General features: G+C 35.6%; 1 protein-coding gene across 1 annotated transcript in view; it reads right to left on the bottom strand.

Moving 5' to 3' along the window:
• Window positions 1–17,362, bottom strand: part of LOC136032073 (uridine phosphorylase 1-like) — a gene marked incomplete in the record, with an annotated part of 62,769 nt that overhangs the window by 6,885 nt on the left and 38,522 nt on the right. The window contains 3 exon segments of the mRNA XM_065712195.1: window positions 442–580; window positions 6,703–6,888; window positions 9,866–10,151. Of these exon segments, the coding sequence (XP_065568267.1) occupies window positions 442–580; window positions 6,703–6,888; window positions 9,866–10,151 (611 nt within the window).

The following is a 17,362-nucleotide window of genomic DNA, read 5'->3' as shown; positions in this document are numbered from 1 at the left end:
GGGCGAAGCGCCCCCTCCAATTAGGTGTTGGGGTGGCGCGAAGCGCCACCCCAACAGCTAGTATATATATATATATATATATATATATATATATATATATATATATATATATATATATATATATATATATATATATATTTATGACCTTTTACAGACTAATTTTATCAACGCGTCAAATTTTTAAAATTTATGTCTCAGCTAAAGTCTAAGAGACGGGTCATCACCAGCCTGAGCCTCTCGGATAATTTTGCCTCAAATACTCCTACGTAACAGTTAATATTAATTGTGATAAATACAATTCTTGTCATAGTATACTTTGTAAGAAAAGAGCATATAATAAAAATATCCGATAAACAAGCAAAATTTCCTGTTTTTGGACTTTCAGTCTTAAAGAAGCAAGTTGAACACACAATACGAGCAGAAATTTCTATTCAATCTTACCTTCATAGAAATCATGAGTGCACATAGTTTTTCCAACATGAGTTTCCCAGGGGTCATCTGCCGTAGCTAAATCTTTTAGCTCCATAGCGAGATCTCTATCTAGCTTAGCAGGACGGTGGACAATTTTCCCCAGAATGGGCTACAAAAAACGAAGATAAAATTAGAGAATCACCGTTGTGATAAGTGGCAAACTATTACTTACCCGACTTGTCTCTCTGATCCCTCTTAATGTTCTTATATAGCAGAAAGTATAATTATAAACCACTAAAAAAAAATCAACAAAAAAAACTGCTTCCTTTAGGGGCACTGCGCCAACAATGTACTTGAATGAGAGCGTAGTCCACTGAACCCACCCAGAAACGTCTTATTTAGCAATTTATTTTAGACAATTTCAAACAAAATTTGAATTTTCAATTTAGAAATGAAGAAGACCATCTAACAAAAACACGTATATCACACTCAGCACAGGAAAATTTAGGGTAATATAAGCCTTTAAATTATTGTTATAGGATGATAGTAAAGTGAATCAAGACCAAGTATTCTTTCTCTGAGAATCACTGCTTCAATGAGTCTTAGAATATCCAATGTTTTACCCTCTTTCAAAACGGTGATAACAATTATACTTATTACTATTTTATCCCATGTTTCTAAAGTTTTTCAAAAGATAATAAAACTAGAATTAATTCATTTTTGATAAAGAATAAGTATTTTTCCCTTAATCAGTAAGGTTTTTTCGAGTGGTAGATTAACGGAGCACGCAGTAGCTGTTTCACATTACTTTTACTTTCTAAGAGGATGTGGATGATAGTCATTTAGCAGCGACATATTTTTACAATAGAAAGGCTTTTGATACAATTGATCACGCAAGTATTTTTGATAAATTTGAAAATATAGGGTTTCGTGGAATAGCTTTTGATTCAACACGATCATTTTTACCTAACAGAAGTCTGAAAGTCCAAGTTAGCGATGAATCATTTCGCATTTTCCGCTTGGGATCTGTACTGACGCCGTTATTTTTTTTTCGGACTTACATAAATGATCTTGCTTGCCTTCAATTGATCAACAGCTAATATCATTTGTAACTAGTGTAAGGGCCGGAAACAAAGAGGGTTTACTACTGCCCCTCTAAACTGTTCCTCTGAATATATGTTCAAGGTTTAGCGCTAAACGTTCACCTTTAACCTGGAAAAGTCAGAATTTATAGCTTTTGGGAGACGTTCAGAGGCAGTGAACCGTTTGTTTTTTTTAAACTGGATATTAAAACTGGTACTTATTCCTGGAAAATAGTGGATGTTTATAGATATTATATATATAGACTCAACTCCGTCTTTTAAAGCGATTATTAGTAAACTTGGAGCAATGGTGTCCAGGAGCCTTGGTTGTTTGTATAGGTTAATTTCCATGAACCTATTCCAAAACCTAGAATAGGTTTTATTTCCATACGTACAAGGTCATGTCCAAGAGTCTTTTAGAAATGCTCTTTTGAAAACCCCAGGATAGAGACCACTTGTGAATGGACTGAAACTTTAGGTTGAGAATCAACTTATTCATTTATCGAAAGCTAGGAACACGTTAATTTCCCATTTGTTAAGAAAGAGAGAGCAAGATTAGGCATAAGATGTCAACTTCCTCTCATGGCAAATAAATACAAACTATCTAATTTAGCAAGTTAATTAAAATTGTCGCTCACATTCAAAAAGAATTTAAAGAAGATGACTCTGTCAGGTTACAGTATCGGACTAGCCTAATGTTTTGAATGTTTTGTAGTGGTTATAATCCCTATCTTCAGTTACCCACTTTTTCTGCAGATGGCCCTCCTTCCCCTTTTCTCTTCTCCTCTTCTTTTTCTAATTCCTAGAAACGTGAATCTTTGGTTATTATTGTTGGTTTATTTTCCATACTAAAGGAGACAAATATAATTTTACCTCTCTGTCTGTCTTGCATAAGTGGTTGATATGCATAAGTTGTATTATGTTAATTCAATAAAATAGTTCAATAACATTTTCTTAACTTCATTGTACTGATGTGAATTTTATTTAGGTAATTAAATAAAAAAAACTAATTTTTTTAGCTGAAAGTAAGGAGCGACATTAAAACTTAAAACGAACAGAAATTACTCCGTATATGAAATGGGTTGTCCCCTCCGCAGTCCCACGCTCTTTACGCTAAAGTTTTTAGTTGTTTTAAAAAGTAGAATTGTGGCAAAGAGTCAAACTTCAGCGTAAAGAGCGAGGGATTGCGGAGGGGACAACCCATTTCATATACGGAGTAATTTCTGTTCGTTTTAAGTTTTAATGTCGCTCCTTACTTTCAGCTAAAAAAATTAGTTTTTTTTATTTAATTTCTGAACGTTTTTGAATTAATGCATGTTTGGTTTTGGCTCTCCGCACATAAATTATTAAAATGAAACTTGTATATTAATTCTTTTTTTGGCTAAATGGCTTTCTCTTAGTTTTGATCAGACGATTTTGAGAAATAAGGGGTGGAGAAGGAGGCCTAGTTGCCCTCCAATTTTTCGGTCACTTAAAATGGCAACTAGAACTTTTAATTTTTAATGAACGTTTTTATTAGTAAGAAATACACGTAACTTAAGAATTAACTTACGTAACAAACTTTCATAACCTTATATTTTTATTATGTATACGAGGGGGTTTGTACCCTCGTTAATACCTCGCTCTTTACACTAAATCGTAAGTTTTGTCCCAATTCTTTAAGAATGACCCCTGAATCAGAAAGGCCGTAGAATAAATAGTTGAAATTACTAAAAATACTTTAGCATAAAGAGCAAGGTATTTATCTCCTCCTAAATACCTCGCTCTTTATGCTAAAGTATTTTTAGAACCCCTCATATACGTAATTATCTCTGTTCGTTTTAGGTTTCAATGCTACTTCTTCCTTTCATTTGAAAAAACGTTTTCATGTTTATTTTTCATTGTTTTCTTATAGTAGTGCTAGAGAACCCTGCGCCCTTTTCATTGAATTTTTCTTCCCTCATGACAGATTCCTCCAAGGAAAGATCCTCCAACATAGCCCCCTCTCCTCAGCCCCACCCCCAAACAAAATAAAATCCCCCTGAAAACGTCTGTACACTTCCCAATAACCATTACTATATGTAAACACTGGTCAAAGTTTGTAACTTGCAGCCCCTCCCCCAGGGATTGTGGGGGAGTAAGTCATCCCCAAAGACATAGTTATTATGGTTTTCGACTATGCTGAACAAAATGGATATCTCAAAATTTTGATCCGTTGACTTTGGGAAAAAAATGAGCGTGGGAGGGGGCCTAGATGCCCTCCAATTTTTTTGGTCACTTAAAAAGGGCACTAGAACTTTTCATTTCCGTTAGAATGAGCCCTCTTGCGACATTCTAGGACCACTTGGTCGATACGATGACCCCTGGGAAAAAAAAAAAAAAAAAAAAAAAAAAAAAAAAAAAAAAAAAAAACAAACAAATAAACACGCACCCGTGATTTGTCTTCTGGCAAAAAATACAAAATTCCACATTTTTGTAGATAGGAGCTTGAAACTTCTATAGTAGGGTTCTCTGATACGCTGAATCTGATGGTGTCATTTTCGTTAAGATCCTACGACTTTTAGGGGGTGTTTCTCCCTATTTTCTTAAATAAGGCAAATTTTCTCAGGCTCGTAACTTTTGATGGGTAAGATTAAACTTGATTAAACTTATATATTTAAAATCAGCATTAAAATGCGATTCTTTTGATGTAGCTATTGATATCAAAATTCAATTTTTTAGAGTTTTGGTTACTATTGAGCCGGGTCGCTCCTTACTACAGTTCGTTACCACGAACTGTTTGATCAAAATGTTTAAAGCTTTATCATGATTATATATATTGTTTTTGTAATGGTTGTGTAATTTTTCTTTAATTTTGCTGACATATCGTCACGTCTGAACCAAGTTCCAAAAAACGTTTGCAAAGTTATTCTCATAGGAAGCATCAGCATGGCAATGCCTGTTGAATCACACTGCAATCTTCTTGATCAGCATTGCCCTGCTGATACTGCTGAAGAGCTTTTAGCAATTATTCCACATGTGTGAATATGTCAGATACGACCTTTAGGCATGACAAAGCCAGTATTACACTTTTCAGGGAGTTTTAGTAAATAGATAAGTTGCCAATAAGTACACTTTCTAAAAATACACTGTATCACAAAAGAAAAGAAATTAAATCAAAAGCCATGAATCAAAATTTTGGATTCTAAACAACAAAAATGACTAACAAAGCACAATAGACTTTCTTTTTAAAGTAGGTAAATGACTCACTAAATAAAATCAGAAATAGATTTCAATATGTGAATAAGGCGAAATTGAATAAGGCCCGATTCACTGCCTCCAGTGAATCGGGATGAAAGATTTTGGGGACTCAATCGACATACCTAGGAAATAAAATATCAAATTAACACACAAGAATAAAATAGGTAAACGCCTTATACGGAGAAGGGCTTATTTCAGATATAACGGATTGTTAGGTCAAGTAAGCGACATCTGAGCTGATTACATGAAATTGAATAACGTAGATGGTAATAGAATGCTTCGCATGACTGCTAATCCTCAAATTCTTATTTTAGAGAAGGGGAGGATAACCATCAGGCAAGGTTGGAATGGCTGATGTAAAATAAAATGCCAAATAAAAGGAGGCATGAAAATTGGAAAAAAATGTCGAACGAGGGAAACAGATGACTAAAAAAAGAATACAGGAATAAACAAATACCTCAGCTGCTTCAAAATAACCTTTTTACTTCTTTTTTAATGGTGATTCTGAACTATTTGTCCCCAAAGGAAATTTATTGATATTTACAATTAAAAACAAACTTTCAAATTAAAGGAAACTTGAATTTCTCAAAACTGAATAAAGACCCACAAAAAAATATTAAATAACAGTTCAGTGAAGATTAGAAATCTTCACGGGAGAGAAATTTCAAAAATCAAAAATCGTTTATCTTTAAGTATCTCCAATGGTTTTATTTGACATGATTAGTATTCATTCAGAATTCGAAGCAATAGCTTATTTCAAGTGTAATAGCAATTCAAAGAAATGTTTAATAGAATTAATTTTGCCTAGATGCACATGTAAAATGGATGAAACTCAGTGTCTTTTAAAGGAAAGTTTTCTACTGTGGATTTCAAAAGATTGATGGCTAATGTACAGTATCTCAAAGAAACTGACTTCAAGATAGACTTATTACTCGAGACATCTTCGTAAATAGGAGATATGAATGAACAGGGTCAAGAAATGAACCTGAAATTCAAAGCGCATTATCATAACTTCTGATCTGAAAACCGACCAAGTTTTGGATTTAAGAGTATAAATGACAGGATTTTTAGCTTGCACTATTCCAAATTTAGAGTTGACAAAAAGTCATCTTAGAGATATTTACAGATTGACACCAGGACTAATGAGAGTAGCCCCCCAATGAAAGCTGAAAAAAACACGATGACAGAATCTGTTACTGAAACTAAATACAATATATATGAGTACTAAGTATAGAACATTTTGCTGAATATAGCTGCCCAATTTATGTTAGAGTTACCTAAATCACTTGTTACAAATGTAAAGGATAGAGGATAGGGCCAGTAGAGAAGTGGCAGTACCGTCAAAGACTACCTCCTACTTCTAAAGACAGTGTTTGCAATGGTGACAATGAATGTCTTTTACAAATACGTATATTTTTAAGGAGGTTGTCAGTGTAACAAGGCAAAGATGTGGGTACGCACAACACTCTGATTACTAGAGTGAGGAACCCTTAATTTAAGATTTTCTAAAGAATAAATTTGTCTATTGCTATATATCCCTCTTAAACTGACTCCCTGATGGCAATATTCCATCGAAATCATTCATGGTTTCCATCAAGTAGCTGCTCAGTGGCACAAATTCATGAAAATGTTGAGAAGGGGAGGGGTCAGTTTCTTTCAATTCTACAAAGACAATAACAAAAAAGCATTTTCAATGAACATACCAGGGAAGACGTATTTTTCAAAATCTGGTAGGAAAGCCAAAAAACTAGGAAGGGAAAATGTTCCCTTTGTCCCCCCTCCAATTCAAACCACCGCAGCAGTTAAACACTAGTATAAAGCGCAGTGAATAAACTGGGAGAATGACTGGTGCCTTGCCTGGTACTCATCGTACTGCTGCTGCACAGCATGTAAAAGAAAACTCTTGTTGGCCATAAAACAAAAATAATACTGATGATAATAGTGATGGTACTAGTCATAAAATTACTAAAGTAGTTAAAAAACAACTTACCAGCTCGAGAAAAGGTCTTCCCATTCCATCAACAGCCTCCTCTGTAATTACAATATTGCCTCCTTCAATGCCAATACCTCCACATGTGCCCAATCTGAAGAAAATTGGATCCTTGACTCGGGCATGGTACATCAATTTGATTATTTCGTGAAGCAGGATACCAACAGACGGAATACCCATACCATGCTGAAAATAATTACAATATAACAATCTATAGTCAAAGAAAGAGTTATCAAGAAAAAAATACGAAAAGCAGAGGCAAAAGAAGAAGTTTTTGTGTCACCACAGGAACAATTAAAATAAACAAAGTTTGGCGATATGTCTTTTATAATGAAAAAAGACAAGCCGAGGCAAAAGTTGAAGGTCCAATAAAAAAAAATAAAAAATATATATAATTTTACAAAGGCTTTACTTCTTAATTAAGGTCCATTTGGACGTCATGACATCAAGAAAAGGCTCAAATTGTCTTTGTTTAGAAGATAAGCGACAGTGAGAATCCAGATATAAAAGCCTGCCGCGTGCCGGGACCAAGGTACTATATATATATATATATATATATATATATATATATATATATATATATATATATATATATATATATGTATATATATAATATATACTATTTTTATAAGTGAACAATAATTGTGTGGAAAAATCTTTCTGAGGTAAACATGAACATAAATTGGCAATGAAATCTACGGTTGGAAAACAAGGAACAGTGATGACTGCCCCCAAAAACGATCTAAATAGGTCAGGACTTTAAGGAATGAATTCGTAGTTTTCACAGATTGGCTATATCAAACCTGTGGCGACGTCATGACATCAAGAAAAGGATCAAATTGTCTGCAGTTTCAAGGAAAATGAAATTGAATACCACCACAAATGAAAATGAATACCACCACATTTGACTCCAAGCTACGACCTTTATTGTTGAAAATAATCAGGGCCGACACTAAGCTTTGACACTTCTAGGCCCAAGCGTTTTTGCCACCCCGTTTTTGCGAGATTTTCGGGGAAATCCCCAAAAATTGGAGGGTAGTGGAAGCACTGGACAGAACGCAACTGATGAGTCAAATGTAATGAAAGAGAGAGGCAATACGCAACTCTCAGCTGCCATTCTCAGGAGACATCTGACAGTTTATATGTGGCCAAAGAATTTCTGTGTTGTCTTAAAATCACTTTTCTGTAAATAGACATCGCGACGGCAGAGTGCACCTAATACTTTGAAAATAAGTTGAATATCACTCTAGTTTTGTTAAGAAAAAGATCACTCAATGAAGCTTTATTACTTCCCCTGGTATTGTGCGCCCCTAAGCCCGGGCCAATTGGTAAATCTGGGCTTGAAAATAATAGTCAAGTATGGTGACCCAAGGAGAAGTGTGGAAACTGATAATAAATGTAAAAATAGGACTTTATCGGTTTGACTTATAATTGGCTAATCTTTTACCTTGCAGGCAGCACTACAATTTATTGAGAAAAATTTATGAGCTTTGTCAGGACAGAATATGAAACCATTTTCAGATCTTTCTATTTCAATATACAATGTTTCTCAAAAAACTCCTTTAACTATATAATCTAAGCACATTAAAAAAGTATCTTATCCATTTGGGACGTGAACTTTAAATGCCCGTTGTTTCTTCAGATCAATTATTCTTCAGCGACAACAATACAATGAGTATTATTAGTGTTCATGTTATCACCTATCATGGTATTCCCTATAAGTTGCAGCCTTTGGCTCCACCTCCGGGAAAAAAAAAAAACAACTAATAACGTATCTCAGATACCATCCAGCAATTAAAGCAAAATCGAGAATAGCTTGCTTTTACTATGAATGAATTACATAATTTTGATTTTGACCAGCAAGTTTTTCAAAATCAGAATAATTTAACTAGAGTAGATCTATTACTTAAAATTCCAATCGCAATGCCTATTTCAACACTTACTAGGCACAGGATTTCTGCCAACGTTTTGAAAACTAACAACATCAGAACTGTAAAGCAATGTCATGGAAATAAAAGAAGGAATTTTGTCACTGTATGTTTAAGAAGCGAATCTGAAATTCTAAAATAATTCATTACACAGCAATGCGTGGCAGCATAATCCTGTAAGTGTAAGAACTATGTCCATTATTACAGTAACACCTTTCTTAACATCAGCAAAGTGGAAACAGTAATTGGTGTCTCATATTCCCTACTTTGCTTATATTTCATTTTACTACTATATCAACTGCCCAAACCGTATAATTTACCACATTCACCAACTAGAATGCCAATGAGTAAGGTTTTCAGTCCATGTCACATTGTTATGACCACAATTAAAGCGAGTATATCACATAGCCATAAGCTTACAAAAGAGCAACATGTTTTTACCGTATCATGGAAATATTTTCTTATTCAAGAATTCTGATTTCTTTAGTAACAGATGGGTTTTCTTATGGGTTTTGAATTTGATATTTTATTTTGATTTAGTTATTTGGGTAGGCCCTCTAGAGTTCTCTTATTTGTGGTTTCATTTATAAAAATTGTTTTGACAATGAGCTACCTTTATAATTTGACATGCTTGCAGCCAAGGCAGTATCCAGAGGGGGTACCGGGTTCCCTCCCCCCCACACATTTTTTCTGACTCCTAAAATCGTCACAAAAATGACTATAAATTTTATGCATATTTTGAAGTCTTTTTGCGTAAGATACACCATGAACCCCCCCCCCCCCCCCCGAGGAAAACGAGCTAATAATACAAAATTTTTTTTCAATCATTCTTCCCTATCTTAAATAAAGTATAATTGGTGTGGTTTTTAAAGATAGCAAAAGGATAGTCATACTAGAGGATGCTAATGGTTCTGTTAAACCTTCCTAATCATAGGTATTAAAACAGAATAATACTCTCACTTTTCTAATTACAATCAAAGGGGTTCCTCCCTTTTATGATGCAAATACTATTGTTCAAACCTGAGCAATAAATCAAGACAACCTTCCATAACAATTTCTCTCAATTTATAGCACTTTGAAAAAAGAAAAACGCTCTTCAGTTTTAGGCACAAAGATTTCAAAAAAATATGGATTAAATCAGTATGTTCTTGAGAACTTCAAAGATATTCTCTTAAAAATTTAGATTTGCAAATCAGTAAGAAGCTTGTATTAGAAATTATAAGAGATGTTCTTACGCTAATTGACAAGACAGGTCCCACTTTATACATAGAGTATCGATATGAATATTGAGAGATGTCCAACAAGGTTGTCCCAGCAGGTAGCTTAAATCCTATTTCATTCATAATGAAATAAGCAAATTGTTCCATTCGTTTAGGCGTCCCTCCCATACAAACGTACTTCACATCCCCGAACATAGCCTGTAAATCGTGAGATCCACTACCCAAGGCCAGATGGTATAAGATATCCTGATCCATCAGCTCAATGTGCGGGTTTCTGAGACGGACACAGCCATCTTTATATCTAAAACAAAGGATAGAATTGTTGAAAAAGGAAAACTTATTCATTGTCAATACCTTGAAGTTTAAAAATTCACTGCAAAGAAACGAATAACGTGCATTTTGATACCGCACGTGCACATAGCTAGCATTAACTAAAATAGCAATTAACTAAAAAAAACTCTTCTTTTTTAAACAGAAAAACAATGAGTTTAATTTAGATTCATTTCAGCATTTGTTCTTTTTAAATTTCCCTTTTTCATTCATAAGTTTCTATACAAATGACTTATCATATGACTTTTTTTGTTCGTTTTGGATTTTGATACCGCTCTTTAGATTTTAATATAACGCTTTACTTGTTTCTATTTTTTTTTTTTTTTGTTCGGAATGCTTTTAGAAATGAATTTCCGTTGGTTTTTAGTTGATATAGTTTTGTTACGATGTTAATTGTACAAAAATCTTTTTTTAAAGGCTTTCCTCCTTAAAACTAAATTTTCGACTCGGTTTCGTACAATGTCAACCAAATTTGCAGCTTCGAATTAGCTCGTTTTCTAACCGACTAAGGACTTCACTAGTTCTTAACCAAGTCAGGATTTAGCTCTTGTTCCCAACTAGTAGAACTTGGCCATTTTTGCACTGAACCAGGATTTGTCTTCAGCTTCTGCGTCGAATCTTCAGCTTGGTCTTAACTCACTTTTGCGTTGAAAAAAAAGTTTTTTTTTAACTGAAAGTAAGGAGCAACATTAAAACTTAAAACGAACAGTATTATTCTGTATATGAGGGGGATACTCCTCCTCAAACCCTAGTTCTTCACGCAAAAGTTTTTTAGTAGGCCTACTCTTAAAAACAATTCTTTGTGTAATCAAACGGCCCTTGGGTTTCAGTAGTCGTTCTTAAAAAATTATGACAAAAAGTCAAACTTTAGCGTAAAGAGCAATGTTTTGAGAATGGGCCAACCCTCCTCATATACGGAATAATTCATGTTCAAGCTTTATTCTGCTCCTTAGCTTCAGTTGAAAAGCTTGTCCTCTTTTGTTTAATTTCTGACCGTTTTTCAAATAAAAGTAGTATTCCCCCAATACCTTTACTATCCTCTAAATCTGGGTCCCGAAACTTTTTTTTGAACTTCTTCGAGACGCAGATGTTAATTACGTAATAGGGAATGTTCACCTCAGGAGGCGAGTGTCTGTTACGTAATTTGGAGGGTGCTCTAAACGATGCATGTGTCAATTACTTAATTGTCAATTCCAACGGAGGCAATAGTAGTCAATTCCGACGGGGGACCCTAGCAGTCAATTACACTGGCCCTGTATCCGATTTCACCATCCCCCAAACCAAAACAACCGAGGCCCACACCATCCAATTTGACTTCGAGCCATAGCATCCAATTCCACCCAGGGGGCCCCTGGAATGTAATTCTAAAGATGGGCCCTAGCAGTCAATTCCAACGGGGGACCCTAGCAACCAATTGCAACGGGGGGCCATAGCAGTCAATTCCAACGGAGGCCCAAGCAACCAATTCCAACTGGGGCCCTGTTATAAAATTCCATAGGGGGAGGGCCTAGCAACCAATTTCACCGACAAGACGTATTTTCAAGACATTTCTAGACATTTTTCAAGATTTCATTGGTTGTTATGCAATAGGGAAATGTTCACTTATGTTAAGGATGACGCAATCTCGCGTGACATGCTAGACTTCAGGGTCCCTTGGGAAGTCCCGTTTGACATGGGGTGTTAAGAAATGGAAATGTAGACGGGGACTGTTACATAATACTTTAAGAGATTTAATTTTCTTTCAAGGCGTTTTTTCCGGGAGTCCTTTATAATCTAAAGAATTGTTGTCCACATTAGGATTCGAAAGGGATAGGGCTGCCATGGAATGGAGCGCTAGATAAGTGGACAATGAAAGCATTTGTAATGTTATTATTCGACTAATACTTTCTACGTGATAACCTATTGCACGCAAGAAAAATCTGCTGTCCCGCTTACTGGAACGATTCAATGGTCCGCATGTTTCCAAACTTTTCCACATGAGAGCGGAAGCATCCCAATGCTACTGATTTTTGCTCTATTAGATGCACCTGGCTGTTACAGCGTTATAAATTTTCTGACGTGACCTAGACAGGTTAAGTTAGCTATTGCATCAGGGAGATGTTACATAGCATTGGCTTTAGATATTTCATTGCGTAAATGATTATGCATTGAAGTTTTATCCTGAAACAAGAAACATAAGGAATGAGGGGTTTTGTACAAACACATTTCATTAATAAAAACAGATTTATAAGCATTATTGCAACACAGAAAAATCAATTAAAACACAACAGAAACGAAAAAACAAAACGCAAAATAACTTATAAAGAATGAAATATAAGCAAAGAAAATTATGAATTAAAGAAAGGTGAGACCTCTAGCAACCACTTCCAGGGAGGGTGTGGTGGAGGGTTGTTATTAGAGGTAAATTTAAGCCATGTTAAGAGGTACTTATGATAGATCTTAATGAAAATGCACCGTTTCTATTGCTCTCTTAGACGAACATGCAAAAAAAAAAAAATATGCGCTTTTGCATTGGGTTATTTCTGAGAGGTTTTTATGAAAAAGCCACGTTTCTTTAAGCCAATACTATGCATATTTCACACCACTATGACAGATTGTGGCTGCCCCACCCACTAGCAACCAATTCCAGAGGGAGGGGGGCTTTTTATTAGAGAGAAACTTAAACCATCTTGAAAGTTATTTATGAGAGGTCTTAACGAAAATACCGCGTTTCTTTGAGCCAAGACTACGAATATTTCGTGCCACCATGACAATATGTGGCTGGCCAACCCCCTAGCAACCAATTCCAGAGGGGAGGATTGTTATTAGAGATCCATTTAATCCATAATGAGAGTTATTTCTGAGAGGCCCAGAGGTCTTAGTACCCCGTTTCTTTGACTCGAAAAAGTACCCCATTTCTTTGACACGATGATAGATTTTAGTCCCTCACCTCCCACATTCTTTTAGCACCTCACAAATACACTTGGTTTAAGCTGTAGGACATGTTAGTCCATGCAATTTACGCCTTCATAGCACTATGTGAATGGCTCTTGACATACCAGTGATACAAATTATCGTTCATAAGGCATTTTTCAAATATTTTCATTCTAAAAATCATGCATTAAATTCATTGGTTCATGTTTCATAACCCAACCCTCCATAATTCACGATGTCAATTTACGCCACTGTGCCACACTGATTGGCCTTCTGGCAACCACTCGTGATTCCTAAATCCATTTCTAGATATTTTCATGATAAAAACAGGATTAAACTTAAAACACTTCGTGTTATCGCAATCCATCCCCCTCATCAATCCTAAGATATTTTTCAGGTATAAGATATTTTCAGGTCATGACTTTCTTGTAAAAGTCATGCATTAAATCTATTAGTTCATGTTTTAGCAAGCCAATCCTCCGTGATACACCATCTCAATTCACGCAACTGTGCCATAGTATGATTGGCCATCTGGCTCCCTATTGCACCCACTCATATTCCTAAAACGTTTTCTAGATCTTTTCAAGAAAAAATATAATTAAATCCAATGCACCGTGTTTTCGTAAACCAGCCCACTGTGATATACCATGTCAAATGACAGCACCATGCCCCACTAAGACTGGCCCTCTGGCACCCTATAGAACCCCCTCATCATTCCCAAGACATTTTCCAGATATTTTCTGTTACAAATCATGCATTAAATCCAATGGTTCATGATTTCGCAAGCTACCCCAAAGGTCATACACCATGTTAATTCACACCACCGTGTCACACTATTACTGGCCCTCTGATACCTCCTCATCATTCCTCAGACATTTTTCCAGATTTTTCTTGTTAAAAATCATGCATTAAATCCATTGATTCATGTTTTTGCCAGCCAACCCCAACGTGATCACACCACCATGCCACGCTATGACTGGCCCTCTGATATTTTTTCAAATAAAGTAAAAACTAGTTCCGCTTCCCTGCTTCTGACCCCCGGTTACAACGATTTCACCTCCGATTCTGCTGGCTTCCACCCTGGTTAAACCGAATTGAGTCCCCACTATGCCCACTCCGAATTCAATTTCAAATTTGGCTCCGGTTGCATCAGTTCTGGCTCCCCCACACTTCTGTTCCTGATTCTAAATTCCGATTCCGCCAATTCCACTCCAAATTCCGCCAATTCCACTCCAAATTCCGCCAATTCCAAGATTTTGTATGCGGCTGCCTCCGTAATAATCTACGGCTGGTCATCGACAGTATATACTTTGTTCTTTTTCGATCAGTATCATCTGTACATTGGAAAGATAAACACTTACAACTTATTTTGAAATATGAAGATGAAAAATTCCAAGAAAATGTGTGCACGTGATAAAGTTATCGTTGCGTTGAATGCTGACAAGAAAAAACATTTGAACTATAAAACAACTACTAGTGGTAACACTATTAGAAATATATGCGTGAGTTGTCATGACAGTGAGAAATTCGAATCCTTTGGAGTACCGAAAAAAAATCAACTTTATAGATGTGGGATATGCGAGAGTAACATTTCCAGAGATGATGATGCTCAAAGAGAAGGCAAGTCTAAAACTTTTTGGTGATAACGAAGGTCAACTTTTTGCTAATAGTTCTGGTAACAAGTTACGGTTGAGAGATTCTATCGCAATCTTTCTGGTATTAGCACTCAAAAGAAGATAAGAAGAAGACAGGCATACCGCTGCAACAATATCATAAGCCATATCTTATCCAGGTGCCAAAACTGCAACCTATGTAAAAATAATATTCTAGTAGACGATAAAAACACAAGTAAAGTAAAAAGGTAAATGGTAAAGGATACGGCATTAGACTTTACAGTCCCTACCGGCGATGCTGATCTCCGTTTCTTGGCCCTTCAGCCAGGAAGTGCAATGAGGGGTTGGGGGCCAACCATCCTGTGCTTTCGAACAACCTTCCTGTTTACCTTCCCCAGATTTCTCCAGGTACCCATTTAGAGCTGGGTCGACTCTGGCTAAGCTTACAGAGTCACGCCACTCACCCCCGTCCCTAACTGAATAACTGGGTACACCAGGACCCGAACTTGCGTCTTCTCAGACAAAGGATCCTGAATCCAGCGCACCAATCCACTCGGCCACGATGGCTTTAAAGTAAAAAGAGAACTAGCAGACATTATTAGCAAGGAGATCAAAGATGAATTGAGGAAAAAAAGCACCGGCGAACGTTACTAGTACCATCATGGGTTTACCAGCAGATACCGATGAACCCAATAATATCAGTGATGAAATGGATGATGAGGTTGTTATAAGTTGTGTATGACCCAAAAAATGGAATATGTAACATCTCAAGAGAAAAAATAATGAAATATTTGACGATATAGATTCAAAGCAATCATTTTTTATGATGATATTCCATATACCATTATTTCAACCAACATACTTTATGGCATTACTTTGTTATGTCCAGGTTATTTGTAGGGTGCACTAACAACTCCAACGTTAAGAATTTGTATTCAAGGTCAGAGACGCAAGAAAAGAAAATTTCAGAGACATTGGAACTACTACCAGGCTCATAGGGCGTCTACTAGAGTCTAAGATAGGTTAGGAGGTTTTTTTAACCAAAGTCAGAGAGATATGAACTAGATTTTTTCTAAAATCCACACCAGCACACACATACACATACAAACACTCACACACACACACATATATTTACATTCAATTTACTTTCTTTCATAGCTTCGTCCTTAACAACTGGTCACATGCTATAGTGTCACTCTGTTTTTAGTCCTTTAAAGGGCTCTTGGGTAATTTTTGTCCAATAATCAAGAGTAGATTCACTTAAGCCTTTGCCGATTTTTTGTCTTTTTTTTATAGAAGGAGCAAAATTCTAGGTCTTCGCAAATATGATGCGTTTTTTTTCAGGTATCTTCTCAAGGACCCATTGAGCAAAATATCGAACTTCATCTTCAGGGCCATGAATTAAATGCAGGTATTTCTCACAACTGAAGTCTTTCAAGTTTAGTAATGGAATGTGCTTATAAATTTCGCTATTAAGAGCTTATCCTTCGGGACATTTCTCTTAATATAAACAGCTTGCACACCAAAAAACTGCATATTTATCGAATTTGCTTTTGTAATTTTTCTTATTTCATAACCATTTTCATTGCATGGTCTTACGATTTTATCATAAAAGACCATTCGATTTATAAAATTTAATGTTAGCAACTAGTCACATGGTATAGCGTCTCTCAATTTTTAGACCTTAAAAAGACTCTTCTAATTTTTGTCCAATAGCCAAGATAAGATTCACTCAAGCCTTTGTCGCTTTTTCAGTCTCTTTTGGTAAAAGAAGCAAGCGCTTAGGTCTTCGCTATCTGATGCATTTTTTTTCAGGTATCTTTTCAGGCACTCATTGAGCGATATATCGAACTTCATCTTCGGCACAATGAATTGAATGCATGCACTTCTCACAACAAAAGTCTTCCAAGTTGAATAATGGAATGAGTTTATCACATTCCGCTATTAAGAGCATATCCTTTGGGATGATTCCTTCAACATAAACAACTTGGACACTAAAATAACTGCATATTTTTCGAATTTCCTCTTGTACTTTTTTTATTTTATAACCTTTGTTGCTGGTCTTATTATTTCATCATAAAAGCAATTTCAATTTGTAAAATTTAACGTTGCACACCAGTGTTTTTTTTTTTTTTATTATACGTAAACACATTGTATTTGACATTCCACTTATAGCTATAAACTTCACGACACTGTTCGTCTAACAGTAGGAATGCCTTTTCAAAAATAACACCATACGAGGATAGTTTAAATCCAACATATTTTGAGTCAATTACACAGAATATTATAACAAATGTTAATAAAAAATCAATGTTGAAACACTGAACTCGTTTTCAATATCGAAGCATGTGAATCGTAAGACTTTTCATGTCACGTATTGTTGACCTTCAAAACCTGTTTTTTTTTCAGGATTATAAAGGAGTCCTCCGGAATCAAAACGGGTCACAAAAGATTACGTCATCTTAACATGTAAATGTCGGACCAAGATCAATTTTCTCCTTTTTTTAAAGCCGGGGATCGTAATATCTACGAAGCCAAATGTCATTGATCTTCAAAACCTTTTTTTTTTCTGAATTCTAAAGGACCCTTGAAACCAAAACAAATCAGGCGAGATTACGTCATCATGAAATGTAAATATTGGACTATCTAACCTAGC

Source organism: Artemia franciscana, chromosome 10 (genome assembly GCF_032884065.1).
Source record: "Artemia franciscana chromosome 10, ASM3288406v1, whole genome shotgun sequence".
Taxonomy (NCBI): Eukaryota; Metazoa; Arthropoda; class Branchiopoda; order Anostraca; family Artemiidae; genus Artemia; species Artemia franciscana.
The sequence above is the reverse complement of the archived record's forward strand: the minus strand, read 5'-3'. Positions and strand labels throughout refer to the sequence as shown.